General features: G+C 35.9%; 1 protein-coding gene across 3 annotated transcripts in view; it reads right to left on the minus strand.

The window, feature by feature from the left end:
* Positions 1–252: 252 nt before the first annotated feature.
* HNF4G (hepatocyte nuclear factor 4 gamma) overlaps positions 253–16,622 on the minus strand; it is a 115,134-nt gene continuing 98,764 nt past the window's right edge. For all 3 annotated transcript variants that reach the window (XM_070481018.1, XM_044765901.2, XM_014853743.3), the window contains 7 exons: positions 14,580–14,686; positions 12,861–13,016; positions 9,764–9,851; positions 6,822–6,974; positions 6,468–6,704; positions 5,406–5,528; positions 253–1,657 (listed from right to left, as the gene is read on the minus strand). In XM_070481018.1, the coding sequence (XP_070337119.1) occupies positions 1,536–1,657; positions 5,406–5,528; positions 6,468–6,704; positions 6,822–6,974; positions 9,764–9,851; positions 12,861–13,016; positions 14,580–14,686 (986 nt within the window). In that variant the 3' untranslated portion in view covers positions 253–1,535. The remainder of the gene's footprint in view (positions 1,658–5,405; positions 5,529–6,467; positions 6,705–6,821; positions 6,975–9,763; positions 9,852–12,860; positions 13,017–14,579; positions 14,687–16,622) is intronic.

Here is a 16,622-nt window from a genome sequence, read left to right on the forward strand (position 1 = left end):
AAATAAAGAGTGTGTGTGTGTGAGAGAGAAAGAGAGAGCAAGAGAGACAGAGAGACAGAAAGACAGAGATATATGACTGTTTCTCGAGGTGGCCCATCATTAATTGTTTTAAAATAAGCTCCAGCTTTAGATGACATCAAATAGTCTAGGGGTCCAATGAACTATCCTCCTAAGTCCACTGGATTTTTGAAAATCTGCCAAGTCAGTGATTTAAATTTGTTTTTGTTTTCATCATAACCTATCTGGTATATCTTTTATTTCCTTTGGTTTGTTTAAAGAGTTTTTTAGGGGAAGACATTAAAAGTACAAAAGTGGTTTCTTATTCATGCTCCAGCAAATTTACACTCTTTGCTTACATATAAATATGTTATAGGTAATAGGATGGATAATATTCAATCATCACTCCATTACATATATTTAAAAACCACAGTAAGAAGCTCACATTTTCCATTCCATACCAAAGATTTATTCTCATTAAACTCAACCAGACCTGGACATAAACGTGGCTCTCCCACTCTTTAAAACTTTGGTTACATTACGTAGACCCTCTAAGCTAAAGCTTTCTTTATTTATAAAAGAAAGATATTAATACCTTTCTTCCAGGGTTGTTGTGAGGATTAAATGAGCAACATGTGTGTGACAGACGGCTAATTTGTCTCCCAACATTAGTCTCCCAGAGGTATACGGTTTTCGTTGGCACAAAGCTTTCCACCTAAAGACTACTCTCCCAGCCTCCCTGGGAACTAGACGTGGGCATGTGCCAAGTTCTAGTCAAAGGATGACTACTTCTAGATTGTTTCAGGAGAGAGAAATAAATTCTCTCTTGGTTAAGCTACTGTTTAAAGGTTTCTTTTTTAGAGTTTAGCCTGTATCCTAACTGGTAAAACTAACATATTTTATCTTAACATACATCTTCAGATACAGGCAGATTTCAAGGAATTGTCAGTCATCCTTGGAATGGCTATTTATAATTTTCTAAACTTAAGATGGGCATATGTTACTGTGCACCAAAGAGATGCTTTTTGGAAAAAGATATCCATGAGTAATTCTACTTCAAGAAATACAGCCTATTCCACAGCTATTGCCTTATTTTTCTAATTTGTGAGTTTAAAATTTATAAAAAGCTTGGTTCATTTTATACTAATCTGGGATTTCTGATCTATTCTCAGACAAAAAGGACACAGTTCTGCATCACATCATGATAAAGCAATTATTTACAGATTTAAATTAACATTAAGACAACAAGTGAAAGTAGTACATAAGATTCAGCGGCTTCAGGAATAGTGCAAGGGAAGCGGGGAAAAAATATACTATATAAACATATCGAAATTCAGGTATACATTGGTTGCATCTAAAGGTTTTAACCCTGGCAACAACAAACAAAATGAGCATATAAACAAGAAAATAGGATACCATCTTAAAACAGCACCATGAAGAGGCCTTGGCTAGGAGTCTGCCAAAAGTACTATCCTGAGATATTTCAAGATCAACAACATTTCACATGTACGCAGTGCCGTTCAGAAGTAAACGTATTCTTACAATTGCTTTTGTTTGGAGAGAGGCTGGTGTGAAATGACTGAAGCTTGGTTTGCAGCTATTTTGTACGGTTCTTGTCCAGAGCCTTGTGGTGGGGAAGGGAGTGGGGTTTCAGGAGTTGCTAAAAAAGAATCAGAGAATTGTATGTGATGGTGACAGTCACCTTGGCCCATCCCATTAAGTCCTGCATGACACTGTTACGCACTATTTGCAGTATGTTTCTGAAAGATCATATATAAAGTCGATTTATATAAAACATTATTAGCTCATTGACCTACTACTGGAGATGCACTCCCACCCAACCTCTTCAAATAGATTTAAACTGGATTGATCATGCTTAAAAATCTTAAGAGTCAGGGGGCTGGCCCACGGCCGAGTGGTTCAGTTCGAGTGCTCTGCTTCGGTGGCAAAGGGTTTTGCAGGTTCGGATCCCAGGCGCAGACATGGCACCACTTATCAGGCCACGCTGAGGTGGCATCCCACATGCCACAACTAGAAGGACCCACAGCTAAAATATACAACTATGTACTCGGGGGATTTGGGGAGAAAAAGCAGAAAAAAAATCTTAAGAGTCCTTTTAAGGTGTTTTCTGTCTTTGCTAACAGCTTTTATGAAGATTTGATTGTCTCATACACCCAGCAGGAAAAAGTTAATGAAAAGAATTGACAGAATGCTAGTTTTTCCCAAATCTTAGAAAACAAACGTTATAAATTTTGCAATCAAAAATGCACATAAAATAAATTTGGTTTGGATTCCACTAACTCAAACATATCAGATGGACATAAAAATTAAGGTAAGATACTTTTCAAGTGCTTTGAAATCTATATCGTAGTTAAAAGCATCTGAAAAATACTGGCTTTGTGGCTTCAAAATTATTCTGTTACAGTTGAGCTTGTCTGGCCCTTCCTGATCAATGCAACAGGCAAGCCTGAGTAACTGAAAAAAACAAAAGCTACAGTTTCAAGACTGTATTGTCTAGAATAGTATTTCCTCCTATTTCAAACTTTCCCCATACTATAAAATTATCTAGGAGCTATTCTATAATTTTAAAAAACTTGAAAGATTTTAGTAGTCATATTTATTATTATACCATATATTTAACAGAACAAATAGAAAACATTTGGTGATCAGACTGAGGCATTGCAAACTTTATAGAATTTTTTTCCTGAAACAGATTTTTTAAATACTACAAAAAAAAATTTCTAGAAAAATTCTTTACAAAAAAAAATTCATACAAAAATGAGAACAGTCCCTTTTTGCCTGGTTTTCTTTAATAAACTAACTTTCCACTATTAAGTATGAAGTAGCAACTACTTAGAAACAATATTGTTACTTAAATTCAATTGGCAAAAGAATAAACAAATGTGCTTTAAAAATTATTTCTGGATATTTAGGATGGATCTGAAACTGCCGTGTTCTACAAGACCAAGAAAATAGGCATAAACTTAAATTTTGGGGTGCGTATGTGTTTTATGTTTTGCTTTCGGAAAAATATAAGCTATTCCAAATGACACAAGCAGAGCAAAGTTTTCTTTTGCAAATAATTCTCATAAATATTATGCTGAAAGAGGAATAATAAAAATGAAAAGTGTGGTATGATTCTAAAGATTAGAGTCAGCAAATACACTTTCAAAATACTAGAAAACCAGCAATTAAAAAGTGAAGCATTCAACCGCCAGCAGAATTGTTAAACTTTCTTGCCAGTTGATGCCTATAACGCTTAATGTGTTGTTAATGTACTTTATCTCCCGAGTTTATGAATAACTAATCCCTGAGAGGCACAACTCCATAGTCTTCTGGTATGATACTGGGCTTGCCTCTCTCTGCTCTTGACTATCTATTCACTGAAAACGGCAACATCTGCTTTGCAAGGATGGCCCCAATTAATGTCTTCTAAGTACGTTGGGACCCACAGATTAAACGTGACATACTATTTCCATAATTTATATTTTTTTCTAACAATTTCGTTTCTGCCTTTGTCATATACTCAAAGAAATTTGTGTTTCAGATACAACTTACACCTAGGCCTACCAACGCATGCATCTAAAGGACAGCCATGAGAGTGTACATTTCTGTGACCTCTACTTTCCATACCGCTAGGTATGTGGCAGTCAGGTAGTACTCACTAAATTGTTACATTACATTGAACATTTCGGTAAAACAACACTGTAACTGGTTCTTAAGGGCAATTGTAAATTCAGTAAGTTATACAGGTGTGCATAATAATTTCATCACAATAACTCTAGGCATCTCAGAGAGGTAGCTGGTTTAGTGTTCAGAGGCTATTGCTCAAAGATAAATCTGGGATAAATTAGTATAAATACAGAAGCAATTGATTCTAGATATTTTGTCAAATAGAGATTTTTATCTCCAGGATAGCTTCTAAAAATAGAATTTGGGTTAAATCTGTAATCATTTCAGATTAACTTAGCTACTATCAACCCCTAGTATTTGTATAATCATTTTAGTCCCAAAGAGTATTTCCAAGTAGCCCTCACTCTGCACATTTCTGATATGCATGAATTTCAGTTATCGCAGCTACACAGCACCACTCCTGCAAAAGTATGGTTCAAATTTCAGTTAACATGGTAACTCACGATTAAGTGTGAGTAACTGCATAAATACCAACTTCACTGTTAACTCTTCGGTGTGCAAATAATTACCCAAATAACAGATGTGTATTGTGATCAGTGGCCAGTTACAGCACATCTTTTGGTCTGTTCCGTGATTGGGCATTGGATTATTTTATTCAATTCACGCACTGACAGCCAAGTGTGTAGCTGCGTTGTCTCCTTGTCTCCCAGTGATAAATCCAAGTGACATTTTGCAAAAATGGACAATTGAAAGAGAACTGGCTAAAAATGATTAAAGTGCAATAGAGAAACAAAAAGTGATAATGCTGGAAGAAAATTCAAATTGAAGGCAAATGGAGTTATAGAAGAAATACCTGACCACAGGAATGTTGACACTACTGCTGTTTGAGTCTCTAAATACGCAGTCAGGAACTTACTGAAGGAATACTTGTCAACATAAATGAGGAAACTGGCTATGTTGAAAGGACAAAGACAGCCCAGAGGAAGCGAAACCGGCAAAAAACTTCACATTATGTGGATTCTCTGAGAGATTTCAGGACATTGCAAGTGCAAAGGATAAAATGTTGGCAGCCAATACAGACTTCCAAAGGAGTAAATTGATCAAGGCAAAGAAAAGATGCTCATTTCCTCTTGTAAGTTATAGGAGGAGAAGGTGGCAAGCACTGTTCAGGCTATTCTTCTGAATTATTTCTACGGAGAAGCCACATTAATTCTCAGTGTATCAGATGTTTTAAATTATAGCGTACCAGATAAACACCAGGATTATTATTTTTTTCAATTTACCTATACATTTATAACCTATAATTGAGTTCTTAATGTTTTGACAAACATTTTTGTTTGTTTTGTTTGCTTATTTTTTATTGAGGTATAACTGACATACATTATATGGCATGCATTTTTAAAGGTCACTAGCAACCATAGTTTTCCCATTGATTATGAAGATTTCTTTGCATGCTTCCAGTTTGCAAATGCAGGCCTTTATGGTCCTGTATTATCAGGCAAAGCTAGGACTGCCTGTACACTCTTTTGTGCTCCCAAACCTATGAAGTAGAAAGATTTAGGTACTCATATCTTCATTTTAGGGAGCAGATTCATGCCTAAGGAGAATAAGTGACTTACTGAATATCACAGTAACCCCCAGTTGAGTCCTGGAGAAGAAATTGTACCCAATTTTTGCAGTTTCTGGGTACAATAGATTCTTTCTTCAAATTCCAATTTTTCTCCAGTAATTAAGTTTAAGACCTATTAAGGTTGAAAATTAGCCCAGATACTTACAGATCTGGTCTGTGTGAACCAGTGTTGACATGGGACCTAAAAGGATAGTTTGTCCAGTTAATGGATCTTGAGACAAATGTGGATGCATTGGGTGATGGAGATGGCTAGCTTCATTGGAAGCACCTACAGAAGGTAAAAAGATGCTTGCGTTAGTGATATTTAATTAGGAACGGCAAGTTTACCTTGGAACAAACGTTTTGATTGACAGCTTGAATATTGCTATTTTTGCAAAGTGCTTTTTGGGAACTCAAAAATAAATTAATAGAACCACTGCCATATTAAGGACAATGTCAGCTTTCACTGTACCTTGGCTAGATTAATGTTGTATCATATTATGTTGTATATTAATAATGGACCTTGTGTGCCGTTTCCTGGAATCATTAGGTTTGCTGCCTGTTGTTAAGGCAATTCCAAGAATCGCTTACCTCAAGTTTATAGTATTCAGGATCACCCTAATAGCATAAACAACTTTTATTTCAGAAAGATATCATTAGGAACACATTAAGCAGCATAAAACTAAAACTAAAATAAAGAGCTTTTATAAGGAAATTTAATCTAGATCAGAACATAAAATAAATGCTTTCTTAACTTACTCCTGACAGTTATTGCAGTAATGGAATTTTATTTTTCCCTTCTCATTGTGTTGGGTCAATTAATTATTTCAGAAGTGAAGTGTTCATTTTTAAGATATTTGCTATATATATTTTTAGATTATGCTGCAATTATGATATCCTTGAGCTTTTAAAGGCAGTAAGGCATAGAAAAATATAATATACTTCAAGGAGTACTAAAAATAGGAAATATATTTCTATTTACCATATTTGAAGGATCTGAAAATTGAGGTAAGAGGAACTTTGTGGATCCTAAATCGTGGAGGCTAGCAAGAATGGGGATACGACTATGTTCAAGTATTTTTGTCCCCATCCAATGGGTTTTGCAGACTTTGTAAATGGAAAAAAATGAGTTCATTGTCTCATGGACAAAAAATAAACAGGTCAAACTTATCCTCAAGTACATAGCGTGATGCTAATAAATAAAACAGACGTTCTCAAATGTACTCACCACCCAGTAACATTTCCTGAAGTAGGTTGTCAATTTTAACCATCCCAAAAAGTTTCACGAATTGTATTTGCTCAATCATCTGCCAGGTGATGCTCTGCAGCGTGGGCAGGAGCAGAAGCAGCTCTCCAAACCGCCCCCGGGAGTCGTACTGCCGGTCGTTGATATAGTCCTCCAGACTGAGCTGTACTTGGAACCGCATGTTCTTAATCTTGACCGGATCGCTTAGCCCTTTTGCGTCTAATAAAGGAATAAAAGGCGGAATCTAAAGGCTGAATCTTACTAGAGTGTGAGAGTAAACAGTCTGATACTAAAAGGTCACTATGATTATTTCTTAATGGAACTTGGAAAACAAACCTGGATCAAAAAACACAATTGCCTTCAAACAAGCATATTCATTGTCATCAATCTGAATTTCTTGAAATGGTCGGACCAGCTCGTCTAGAACCCGATTGGCCACGCGGCTGATCTCGGCTTCACAGCCGTTGCGGTGAATAACGTAGTTGTTTCCTAGGGGAAAAAATTACACCTCAAAAAAATTTGTCAGATATTATTTAAAATTTGCGAATCAATGCTTTAAATGGCCTTCCCCTGAGGGAACAGTAACAACACTCCCTCCTTTAGTAGTGTTAGGTTAGTTATGTTAGAAAAACTCGAGAACACTCAAAGGATCAAAAACATTGATAATATGATCACATGTATTTTAACAGCCTCAGACACTAGTGATAACACACGAAAGCACAGACTAATAACAAGCTAATAATTGACAAGGGAGAAATAAAATATAATGATTAGCTTTCCACTATGTCAGTTATTTATTAGTGTCTCACTCATTAATGAGCATAATACAAAACCTAAAGAAACTTTCTTGCTTTTAGTGGATTCAAAATAGCACTCCTTTCGTGTCTAGGTGTATGTAGATGTCATAACTATTGGGACACAATTTTGACAAGCCTAAGTAGATGAATTCAAGGGAGTTTTGAAATTGGATAGAGACGGGACCACCGAACCCCTAAAGACTGCTTTGACTTAGGAAATCTTTGGCCATCATATGATGAATATATATTATAGCTTCTAAAATATTAGAAAATTAGAAGCTTTGTTTTTAGGGAAAGTTACTTTTTCTTTCTTTTTTTTAAGATTGGCCCTGAGCTAATATGTGTTGCCAATCTTCATTTTTTTTCTTCTTTTTCGTCTCCCCAAAGACCCCCAGTACATAGTTGCATATGTTAGTTGTGGGTCCTTCTAGTTGTGGCATGTGGGACACTGCCTCAGCGTGGGTGGCCTGATGAGCGATGTCATGTCCACACCCAGGATCCCAACCGGCGAAACCGTGGGCCACTGAAACAGGGTGCGTGAACTTGACCACTCGGCCTCGGGCTGGCTCCTAGAAGCTTTTTATAGCTCTTCAAATAACAGCTAAATTGTTATTTCCTGGTTTTTTAAAAAGTAGAATATTCCAAATTCTTTCACCGCAGGCAAAGATAATCTTCAGTGGAACAACATGTGCGAAAGTACTCAAAAAATGTAGCCTTGCTCTTATGGAAACTCAGTTTACCTAATTGTTCAGGGTAGACAATTCAGAATTACGTAGTAAAAGCATCTTGTTTTTTAAGTATACTGTATTCAGATCTATAATGAGAACAGTATTATAGGGGTCTTATAAATGCCAGAGAGCATTTAATAGAATCTAAGAGCAACGTCTCCACAGTGACAAATTATGGCTTAGAATCCTGGCTCCCCCCTTTACTAGCTCTGTAACCTTGGGTAAACGTTCGCTGCCTCCATTTCCTCATCTGTAAAGTGGGCAGAAAATAATAGTAACTATTCCTTAAGGTTATTGTGAGGATTAAATGAGGCAGTGTGTATATACATGTAATGCTCTTAAAGCAATGTATCTGACATCGTAAGTCCACAATACATATTACCTATTGCCATATTATGTCCAATTTATTTATATTTGGGGATAAAATATCTATCACAAAAATAGAATAAACAATCTGGTTACCATTTCATGCAGCCAGAGAGAGGTGGAGCTAATAAGCATTAGAAGGTTCAACTCTCTGAACAGGAACCTAATTTTATAAGTTAAGTAAAATGGGGGGATTGGAGCAATTACACAACAAAGACAGAAGCTTTTCCTCTGTGTCTTATCTCTCTCCCCACCTTCTGTTCCACCTGCCAACCTACTTTTGCCTCTTCCCACACTGCTGTTTAACTATCAGAATTTTAAGACGTTGTCACTATATTTTTTTTTAACAGGATTTTGTAGGATATCATGGGCAATGACATCACAGGAGATGGACGTATCCCCTAAAAGTGTATAAAATAATATATATATTATGATTATTAAGTAGACACTGAGAGAGTGTGAAACAACGCTGGGACTCCATAATATGGTCACACAAATAACTAATTCTTTGTCCTGATATGATTTAAATATATCTAAATATTATGCTTCTCGAGCAACATCTCTTTTATTTAAATTTTTTTCCAGTTTTCTTGAGAAATAATTGACAAGTATCACTGTATAAGTTTAAAGTGTACAGCACGATGGTTTCATTTAAGTATATTATGAAATGATTACCCTAATAGGTTTAGTTAACATACATCATCTCATATAGATGTGATAAAGAAAAGAAAAAAAAATTTTCTGCTTGTGATGAGAACTCTTAGGATCTACTCTCTTAACAAGTTTCCTGTGTATCATACAGCAGTGTCAACTATAGTCATCATGTTGTACATTACATCTCTAGTACCTATTTATCTTGTAACTGGAAGTATGTACCATTTTTTTTGTAAGGAAGATTGGCCCTGAGCTAAACATCTGTTGCCAATCTTCCTCTTTTTGCTTGAGGAAGATTGTCACTGAACTAACGCCTGCGCCAGTCTTCCTCTATTTTATGTGGGATGCTCCCACAGCATGGCTTGACGAGTGGTGCTTGGTCCGTGCCCAGGATCCAAACCTGTGAACCCCCAGCCGCTGGAGCAGACCATGCAAACTTAACCACTACACCACCGGGGCTGGCCCCTGGAAGTTTGTACCTTTTGACCACCTTCCTCCAATTCTTATTTTTAAATCTTAATGCATCGTGAACATCGCAATGCACTCTGAGCTTCCCTGTAATCAAGTCAAGGAAACATAGGACCTGAGTGAGGATATATCAATTAAATCCAATTTGTGAAGTGACAGCACCATTTGACAGTGTCGGTGAATGCCTAGCACATACAGGACAGATCCTGCGAAAGGCTGAAGCATGCGTAATCTCTTCTTAAATTAAAAAAATTTAAAAACTTACCCAAAAGCAAAATATCTTTATACATCATGGATCTCTTTGTAGCTCCAAGGAGTAAATGTTCCCCTGCGTGTGCTCTCAACAGTGCCACCTTAATGAGAAATTCCAAGTTGAACAATAAATTATAAAATGTAATGATTAAAAGATGGTATAATATGAGTCTGATTAACTTAGCGTTCTTTAAGCCTGGGACGTTTCTTTTTTGTTTTAACAATCTATAATACTCATAGATTCTTGCCACCATTAAGTCTTCCGTTTTTCCATTTTGGCATGTCAACAGAATTTTACTTGCAAAAGTTTTCCAAACTAACAAGTCTATACAACGGCAGCAAAGAAAAGCGAAACAGTTAAGTGTTTGGGAGTGAAATAGAATCCAACAAACCAGAGTTCAAATTCTGGTTTGGCAACTTACTACCTGTTTAACCTGGAGTCAGTCAAACAGTAGGTTTGGGACTCAGTTGTTTTCATCGATCAATTGGAGATAGTCATAAAAATCTCAAAGTGTAGTCATGAGGACTAAATGAGAAAATATATGTGAAATACGATCTCTTACACATAATAAGCTGAATTAAAAAAAGCAAAGCAAGGACTTGTGATATAGTGAAAAGAGGACGGGGGATCTGGGTTCTGCCATTTTCTAGACTGATCCTCTAACTCTGCACTAAACTCTCAACTGAGCTTCAGGCATGTACTCAATTGCCTGCTGCCATCACCACTAGGAAGAATAGGAAGCACTGCAAATTTAACGCGTCAAAGTAATGCTTCTCCAATCTTCCTCATCTTCGTAAATGACAGCATCATCAGAATGCTTGTCAAAAACAAGAGGCCATTTGATTCCTCTCTAATTGTACAACAAATCCTAGTGCTGCTTCTCCATTGCTACCACCCCAGCCCAAGCTTTGTCATTCTTCACCCGGCCTCCCATAATATACTCCAAAGAGGGCGCTTAGGTATTCCTGCTTCCTTTCTGGTTCCTCCATCCTAAATCCTTCTTGACAGGGCTTCCAAGACGATATTTGTAAAATAACAATCACTTAATATTGTTCCTCTGCTGAAAACTCTTCACTGCTCTCTTATTGTCCTTAGAATAAAATCCAAATTCCTTAACCATGGCATCAAAGGTGAGAGCCCGATGCTTTGCCTCCCACCCACATCTCTGGTTTCCTCTTGCAGCATCCCTTGCTCACTTTTCTCGATGCATATTATTCCTGCTTGCCTCAGACCCTTTGAACATGCTGTTCCTGTACCCAGAATATTTTCTCTTCAGATCTTGCGTGCTGGACCCTTGTCATTCTGGTCTCAGGATAAATCTTCTCTGATTCTCAATTAAAAGTATCTCGTACCGCTCCACTCCCAGTCATTCTCCAGCAACTCATCCCATTTCATTTTATGGAACTTATCCCCACCTAGAGCTAACTTACTCATAATCTGTATATTTTTTATTGTCTGTCTCTCCCAAATGGAATGCAAGCTTTATGAGAATAGTGATGCAATCTGTATTTTTACTGCCAAATACTCACGGTTCCTACAACTGAACAGTAGTGCTATTAATATTTGATGAATTTACTGAGTGAATTTAACTGACTTAGGGTTCAGTTTTAAAAAATGTTAAGTGGGGATTATAAAACTTATGCCACAGAGTTCCTGAGAGCATTAAATAAAATAATGTAATATATAATGCCACTGAGAGCTAATTCCCCACTGCCTTATCCATAATAGACATTCACCAATCCATGGCTATTAATGTTATATTATTAATACTAAAGTGTTAGTAAATAAAAACTACTTTTGACACGTTACTGGATTCCAGTTTCCCAAGTTTTAAATCATTGTCTTCATACATAAGTCAGCAATTTTTAAAGAGGAGTGATAATAAAAAAATAAAAGTGATAAATAACATAACCCTATTTATATGGCTTGGGGTGAGACAAGTAGGTTTTAGCAATTTAGCATTATTCACTCTGAAATGACCTTCTGGGCCAAGCTATCTTTACGATATGTCAATAACCATGACTCATACAAGGAAGGCAGTTACAGAACATTTTAAGAATGATTTCAGATTTCACAGTATTTTTTTGTTATTGTTACCAGGTGAAATGCTCTCCTAGAAGGATAACTTCCAACTTCCTATGACCGCCTTTTTTTCTGGCTGTGTAAATTTTTTGTCCCTTGATTTTTAAATAATCACGCACCTTTCACTTTGTTTCTTTGTTTTTGTGAGTCAATGACAAAGAGCAATGGTCAGAGGGTGTGAAAATATACATTGTTTATATGACATATCATGACATTATTCAATGTGGCAGAATTGGAAATTTGGGAGTTATTCACATCTATAAAATATTATATACTTCTTAGATTCAAGAGTCCAAAATAAATCTGAAACTAATCATCTAATCTTAATAAACTAAGTAGGAAATTAGAGTTCTTAACTATTAATTAAAATGTCTTGTACAAATGACAAAGTATGAAAATATATGTTTTAGGAAAAGATCATTATATCTGAATTCTCTCTATTTCTCTGTAGATTTCAGAGCATGATTTACAGGCTTTTTTGCCAGACCTATAATTTTTATACAATAAATGCGAGAATAAAATTGACAAAATGAAAGGAAAAATCTTATACGTTAATTGCATGAAGTGCGCACAAAGATACCAACACAACCTGTATGGTTTCTGTCTAGGAATGGTCTAGCATTTCTGAGGAATTTTATACGGCACCTTCAGGAAACACCAGGACACAACAGTGTGCCATTTGCCTCTCAGGCATTTAGCTTTCCAACACTTTGTCTCACAACTGCAGTTACTTGCTCCCTTTCCCCATTACTTGAGCTTTTGTACTCCAAGAGGGAAGAACAGTGTCTTGATCACCTCTCATCCAATCAATAAATTTGCAAGACTCCTAAAATAGGAGTTAAACAGCCTGCCTCTCGACAGAACAAGAAGGTGAATGGACAAGAAAACCAATCTTTTTTCTTCAGCTAGATAACTTAACCTTTGTCAAATATAGTAAATCTATTACAAATATAATTAAGAGAACACAAAAACTTAGCAAAGTTCAAAAAACATTTTTTAAAGCATTTATAATGTCTTTAACCTATACCTGATCGTCCAGTGGTAACTCGCAGAAGGCAGGAATATATTTAGCCCATTCCACCAAGACTAAGAGCTGCTGTTTCATAGATTCACAGACATCACCAATACTTGCAATTTTCTTAACATTTATGTCAGTGCTCACACCAGGGCTTGAGATTGAGATCTAGCATTAAGAAGAACATGATACTAATTTATCACTGAAAATCATACATGACCAATATTCCTCTTTTTACTATGACTGAAATAAGTAAATGCCATTGAAGCAGGCACTATAATTGTCACAGTATCTTGAAATATTCTAACCATTTTTAAGTTGAGAAATAAAATACCTATCGGTAGAAGTTAACCTGAAAACATTCACTGTCTAGCACCATGCTCTGGGAGCAGTATCTTATTTTACTGCCAAATTTGTACAATAAGTTACCATAACTTTCAGGGAGCTTCATAATTCAAAATGACTAGACAGCGAAATATGGAGTATCCACATGAAATATGCTCTTTTTTATTTTTAATTAGAAAATGATATTTCCATTCAGAAAGCCCATCTTTAATTTGTCGAACTCTATGAAGAAAATGTTTCCAGTGACCAAAGTTTACCAAAATGGGGAGAAAAGATATGGATGAGAAGCCAGAAGTACTTATGTCGCTGTGTTAAATGGAAGCACATCAAAATAAAATTGGGAAACCAACCTTTGACTCAGCAACATTGAAATGCTTAACCAGAATGATAAATTTTTCAAACTACGTATAATTTTGAACTATATAAAAATATAAGAGGTGTTAAAATGCCTTTCTGCAAAAAAAATCACTTCTGAAAAATCACTTTCGAATCACTTAATTTTGGAACATGTGTGCGTGCCTTTCTGTGGTGCGTGTGTACTTCCTCACAGCTTCCTTTAAGCCATTTTCTAAATGCTTTCTAGAACCATCAAGTAATCTTCAAGTAATGATCATGATAATGGTGATGTTAACCTCACCATATTACCCTCGTGTTATCAAAAACGAAAGGAGTTGCGCTGACTCATTATGGGACCGGATTAATAGTTAGCTATTTCATAATTTGCTCTATAATAGAAAAATATCATTAACATTTCTAATAGGGACAAGACTGAAATAAACTGTCTTCAAAGGATTTCTTTATTTGATACTTAAGTGCTTTATTTTTATGTGTAAACTAATGACCTACATTTTTGAACCTTAGAACTGATATTCAGATTCTAGAAATTTAAAATAACAAACTCTTTCTCCTGGGTTTTCTCAATTCTGGCTCTTCCCTTAAATACTTGCTTCAAAGCAGGTACCAAAGTGAGTTCTTGAGTCCAGAAGTCGTTTTCAAGGAAGAGAGTCTGATGATATGTCTCAACCAAAATACCCAAAAGTTGTGGTAACTGATTTTACAGATTCAACCAATAAAACAAGATAGTGCCCCCAGAGCATTGCGCTATTCATTAAGTATTTTAAATCAACCTCGTAAACAAATTTCCTTTTAACAATCAGGCTGCAGTGCATTTCATTTTTCCATTTAAAAACTAGGAACTTGTCCAGGAAAAGTCAAAATGAAGTCAACAGTCCAACCGGTATTTTAGAAGCAAAACTCTTAAATTCGCATAGGCTTAATTTATTTTAGTAACGAGCACCTTTGAATGAGCTTAGATTATTTTAGCATTATGCCTAAGTAGACTTTTGGTTTCTCTCAACAGGGCTGGATGCTGCTGCGCAGCAGTACCTGGCGAGACCGAACTTCTGCTTGTGCCAGTGTGTTAATGGAAGGAATGCTGCTGCCATCATATGTGCTTCTTCTGGTACTTATTCGATCGCGTTCGTTTTGCACAGCTAGGGGAGAAAATCACAGCATTTATTGGTCGGTTCTCTTCGATACACGTCAAGATACACAGTTTGAAGTAAAAAAAAAAAACCTAGTATAAAAAGTGAGAAAGGATATTTCCAAAAGACTTTGGGCAGGCGGTGTGGGGAGAAGTATGACTAACGATAGTTTTGATTCTGTACTACTTTTAGAAGTAGAAAGAGCCAGGCTTGTCACTAAAGCTCATAAAATATTGCCTTTTAGGACTTTATGATGGCATGCATGTTAGAAAGTGTGGGGTCAGCCAGTTCAGCCACGCTGTATTTTCAATAGGGTAGTTTTCCATTTTCTCAACGTTAATAAAACCACAAGATAACTAGAGGAAGAGTATCGCCTGTGACATTAACCAGGTCACAGAGTGTATACACTGTCAGAAGATATGAGTCATAGATGTTGAAACTTCCATTTTCTTTTTCTTCTAAAACACGAGCAAAAATGGAAAGTAAATTTATTTGTGTTACAGTGATCTTAAGATTGCAGTCTTGTGCTCTCTCATGAAACAATGTCCTCGGGACAGTTTACAAACATTAATAAAGCAAAAGTTGCGTAGGTGGGGGGTCTCCCCTGAGAAGATTGAGGTGTGAATATCAGCATTTAGAAAAGGTGGAAAGATGTTAAGTAAGACATAAAAGCCTTCTATCTAAGAGACAGCTAGATCTGCTTGTTTCAGACAGGAAAGAAAGAATAACAGGCACCCCAAATTCCCTATAGAAAATTGCATTTTTAAATATAAGGAAGGATGAAAGGAGGTGTATTAACCCACATATTTGTCATATAAAGAATAATATGTCAGACATCAAAGTTGGATTTCAAAACTTAGGAGGGAAAATTATCTTCTGTTAACCAAAAAGAACAAAAACAAGGCCTGTAGCCCATAAATTATTTAGGTTAATTCTCTACCCCGCTCTGCCGGAAAGACAAGACATTAAACCATCAGCCTTCTTTCTGCAATTATTCTTTTATTAAAGAAGTTCACTAATTTCTATGCTCAAATCTACTATCTACCCCAAACTTACTATTAAGTATCAGCTTCATTAATTTGGAAACGAAAATACCGGAGCTTTTGCCTTTAAGAGTGAGTAGTCTTTAAGTTGAAGTGAATCATTAATATTTTATTTTACAATCATATTTACTGGTAGCTTACTCTCCCTCTCTCTTTTTTTTTTTTACAGAAATTGTCATTGATTTTTCACCCTAAACTGACTCATATGGAAATACATATGTGGAGATAAAAAATTAAAATATAAGCTATGCTTTTATGAATTTCATTTACATGATCAATCTTTAGAAAAATGCTGAAAGATACCATGAACATTTGCAATCTTCTTATTGTTACCCTTTTTCACATAAAACCATATTTATATATGATTTCATCTTGCTAACTTTGATATAATGCTATTATTGTAAATAAGAGAAATATATCTATTTTGAAACCTAAAAGTTCTCTCCTAATCTACTTAGAGAAAATTAATGCAGTATTCTATGAACAGTAGAAGACATAATTCTACTATTTTTGAAAACAATTTTATTTCACAAATTGTAAAACTCTTAAAGGAAATACGGGATTATGATTTGCTTATGCTTTTGTAAGAATAAAGCTAGGATTCAAGTAGAAATGCATGAAGATGATTGACAAAGTACATAATTAATCCCATATATGCCATTAGAAATTAGTCATTTTTAGGGGGCCAGTCCTGTGACAGAGTGGTTAAGTTCGCACACTCTGCTTTGGCAGCCTGGGTTTCGGATCCTGGGTGTGGACCCACACACTGCTCATCAAGCCGTGCTGTGGTGGTATTCCACAGAGAAGAGCTAAAATGACCTACAACTAGGATATACAACTATGTACTGGGGCTTTGGGTGGGAAGAAACAGGAAGATTGGCAACAGATATTAACTCAGGGCC

This window comes from Equus asinus, chromosome 12 (assembly GCF_041296235.1).
Source record: "Equus asinus isolate D_3611 breed Donkey chromosome 12, EquAss-T2T_v2, whole genome shotgun sequence".
Taxonomy (NCBI): domain Eukaryota; kingdom Metazoa; phylum Chordata; class Mammalia; order Perissodactyla; family Equidae; genus Equus; species Equus asinus.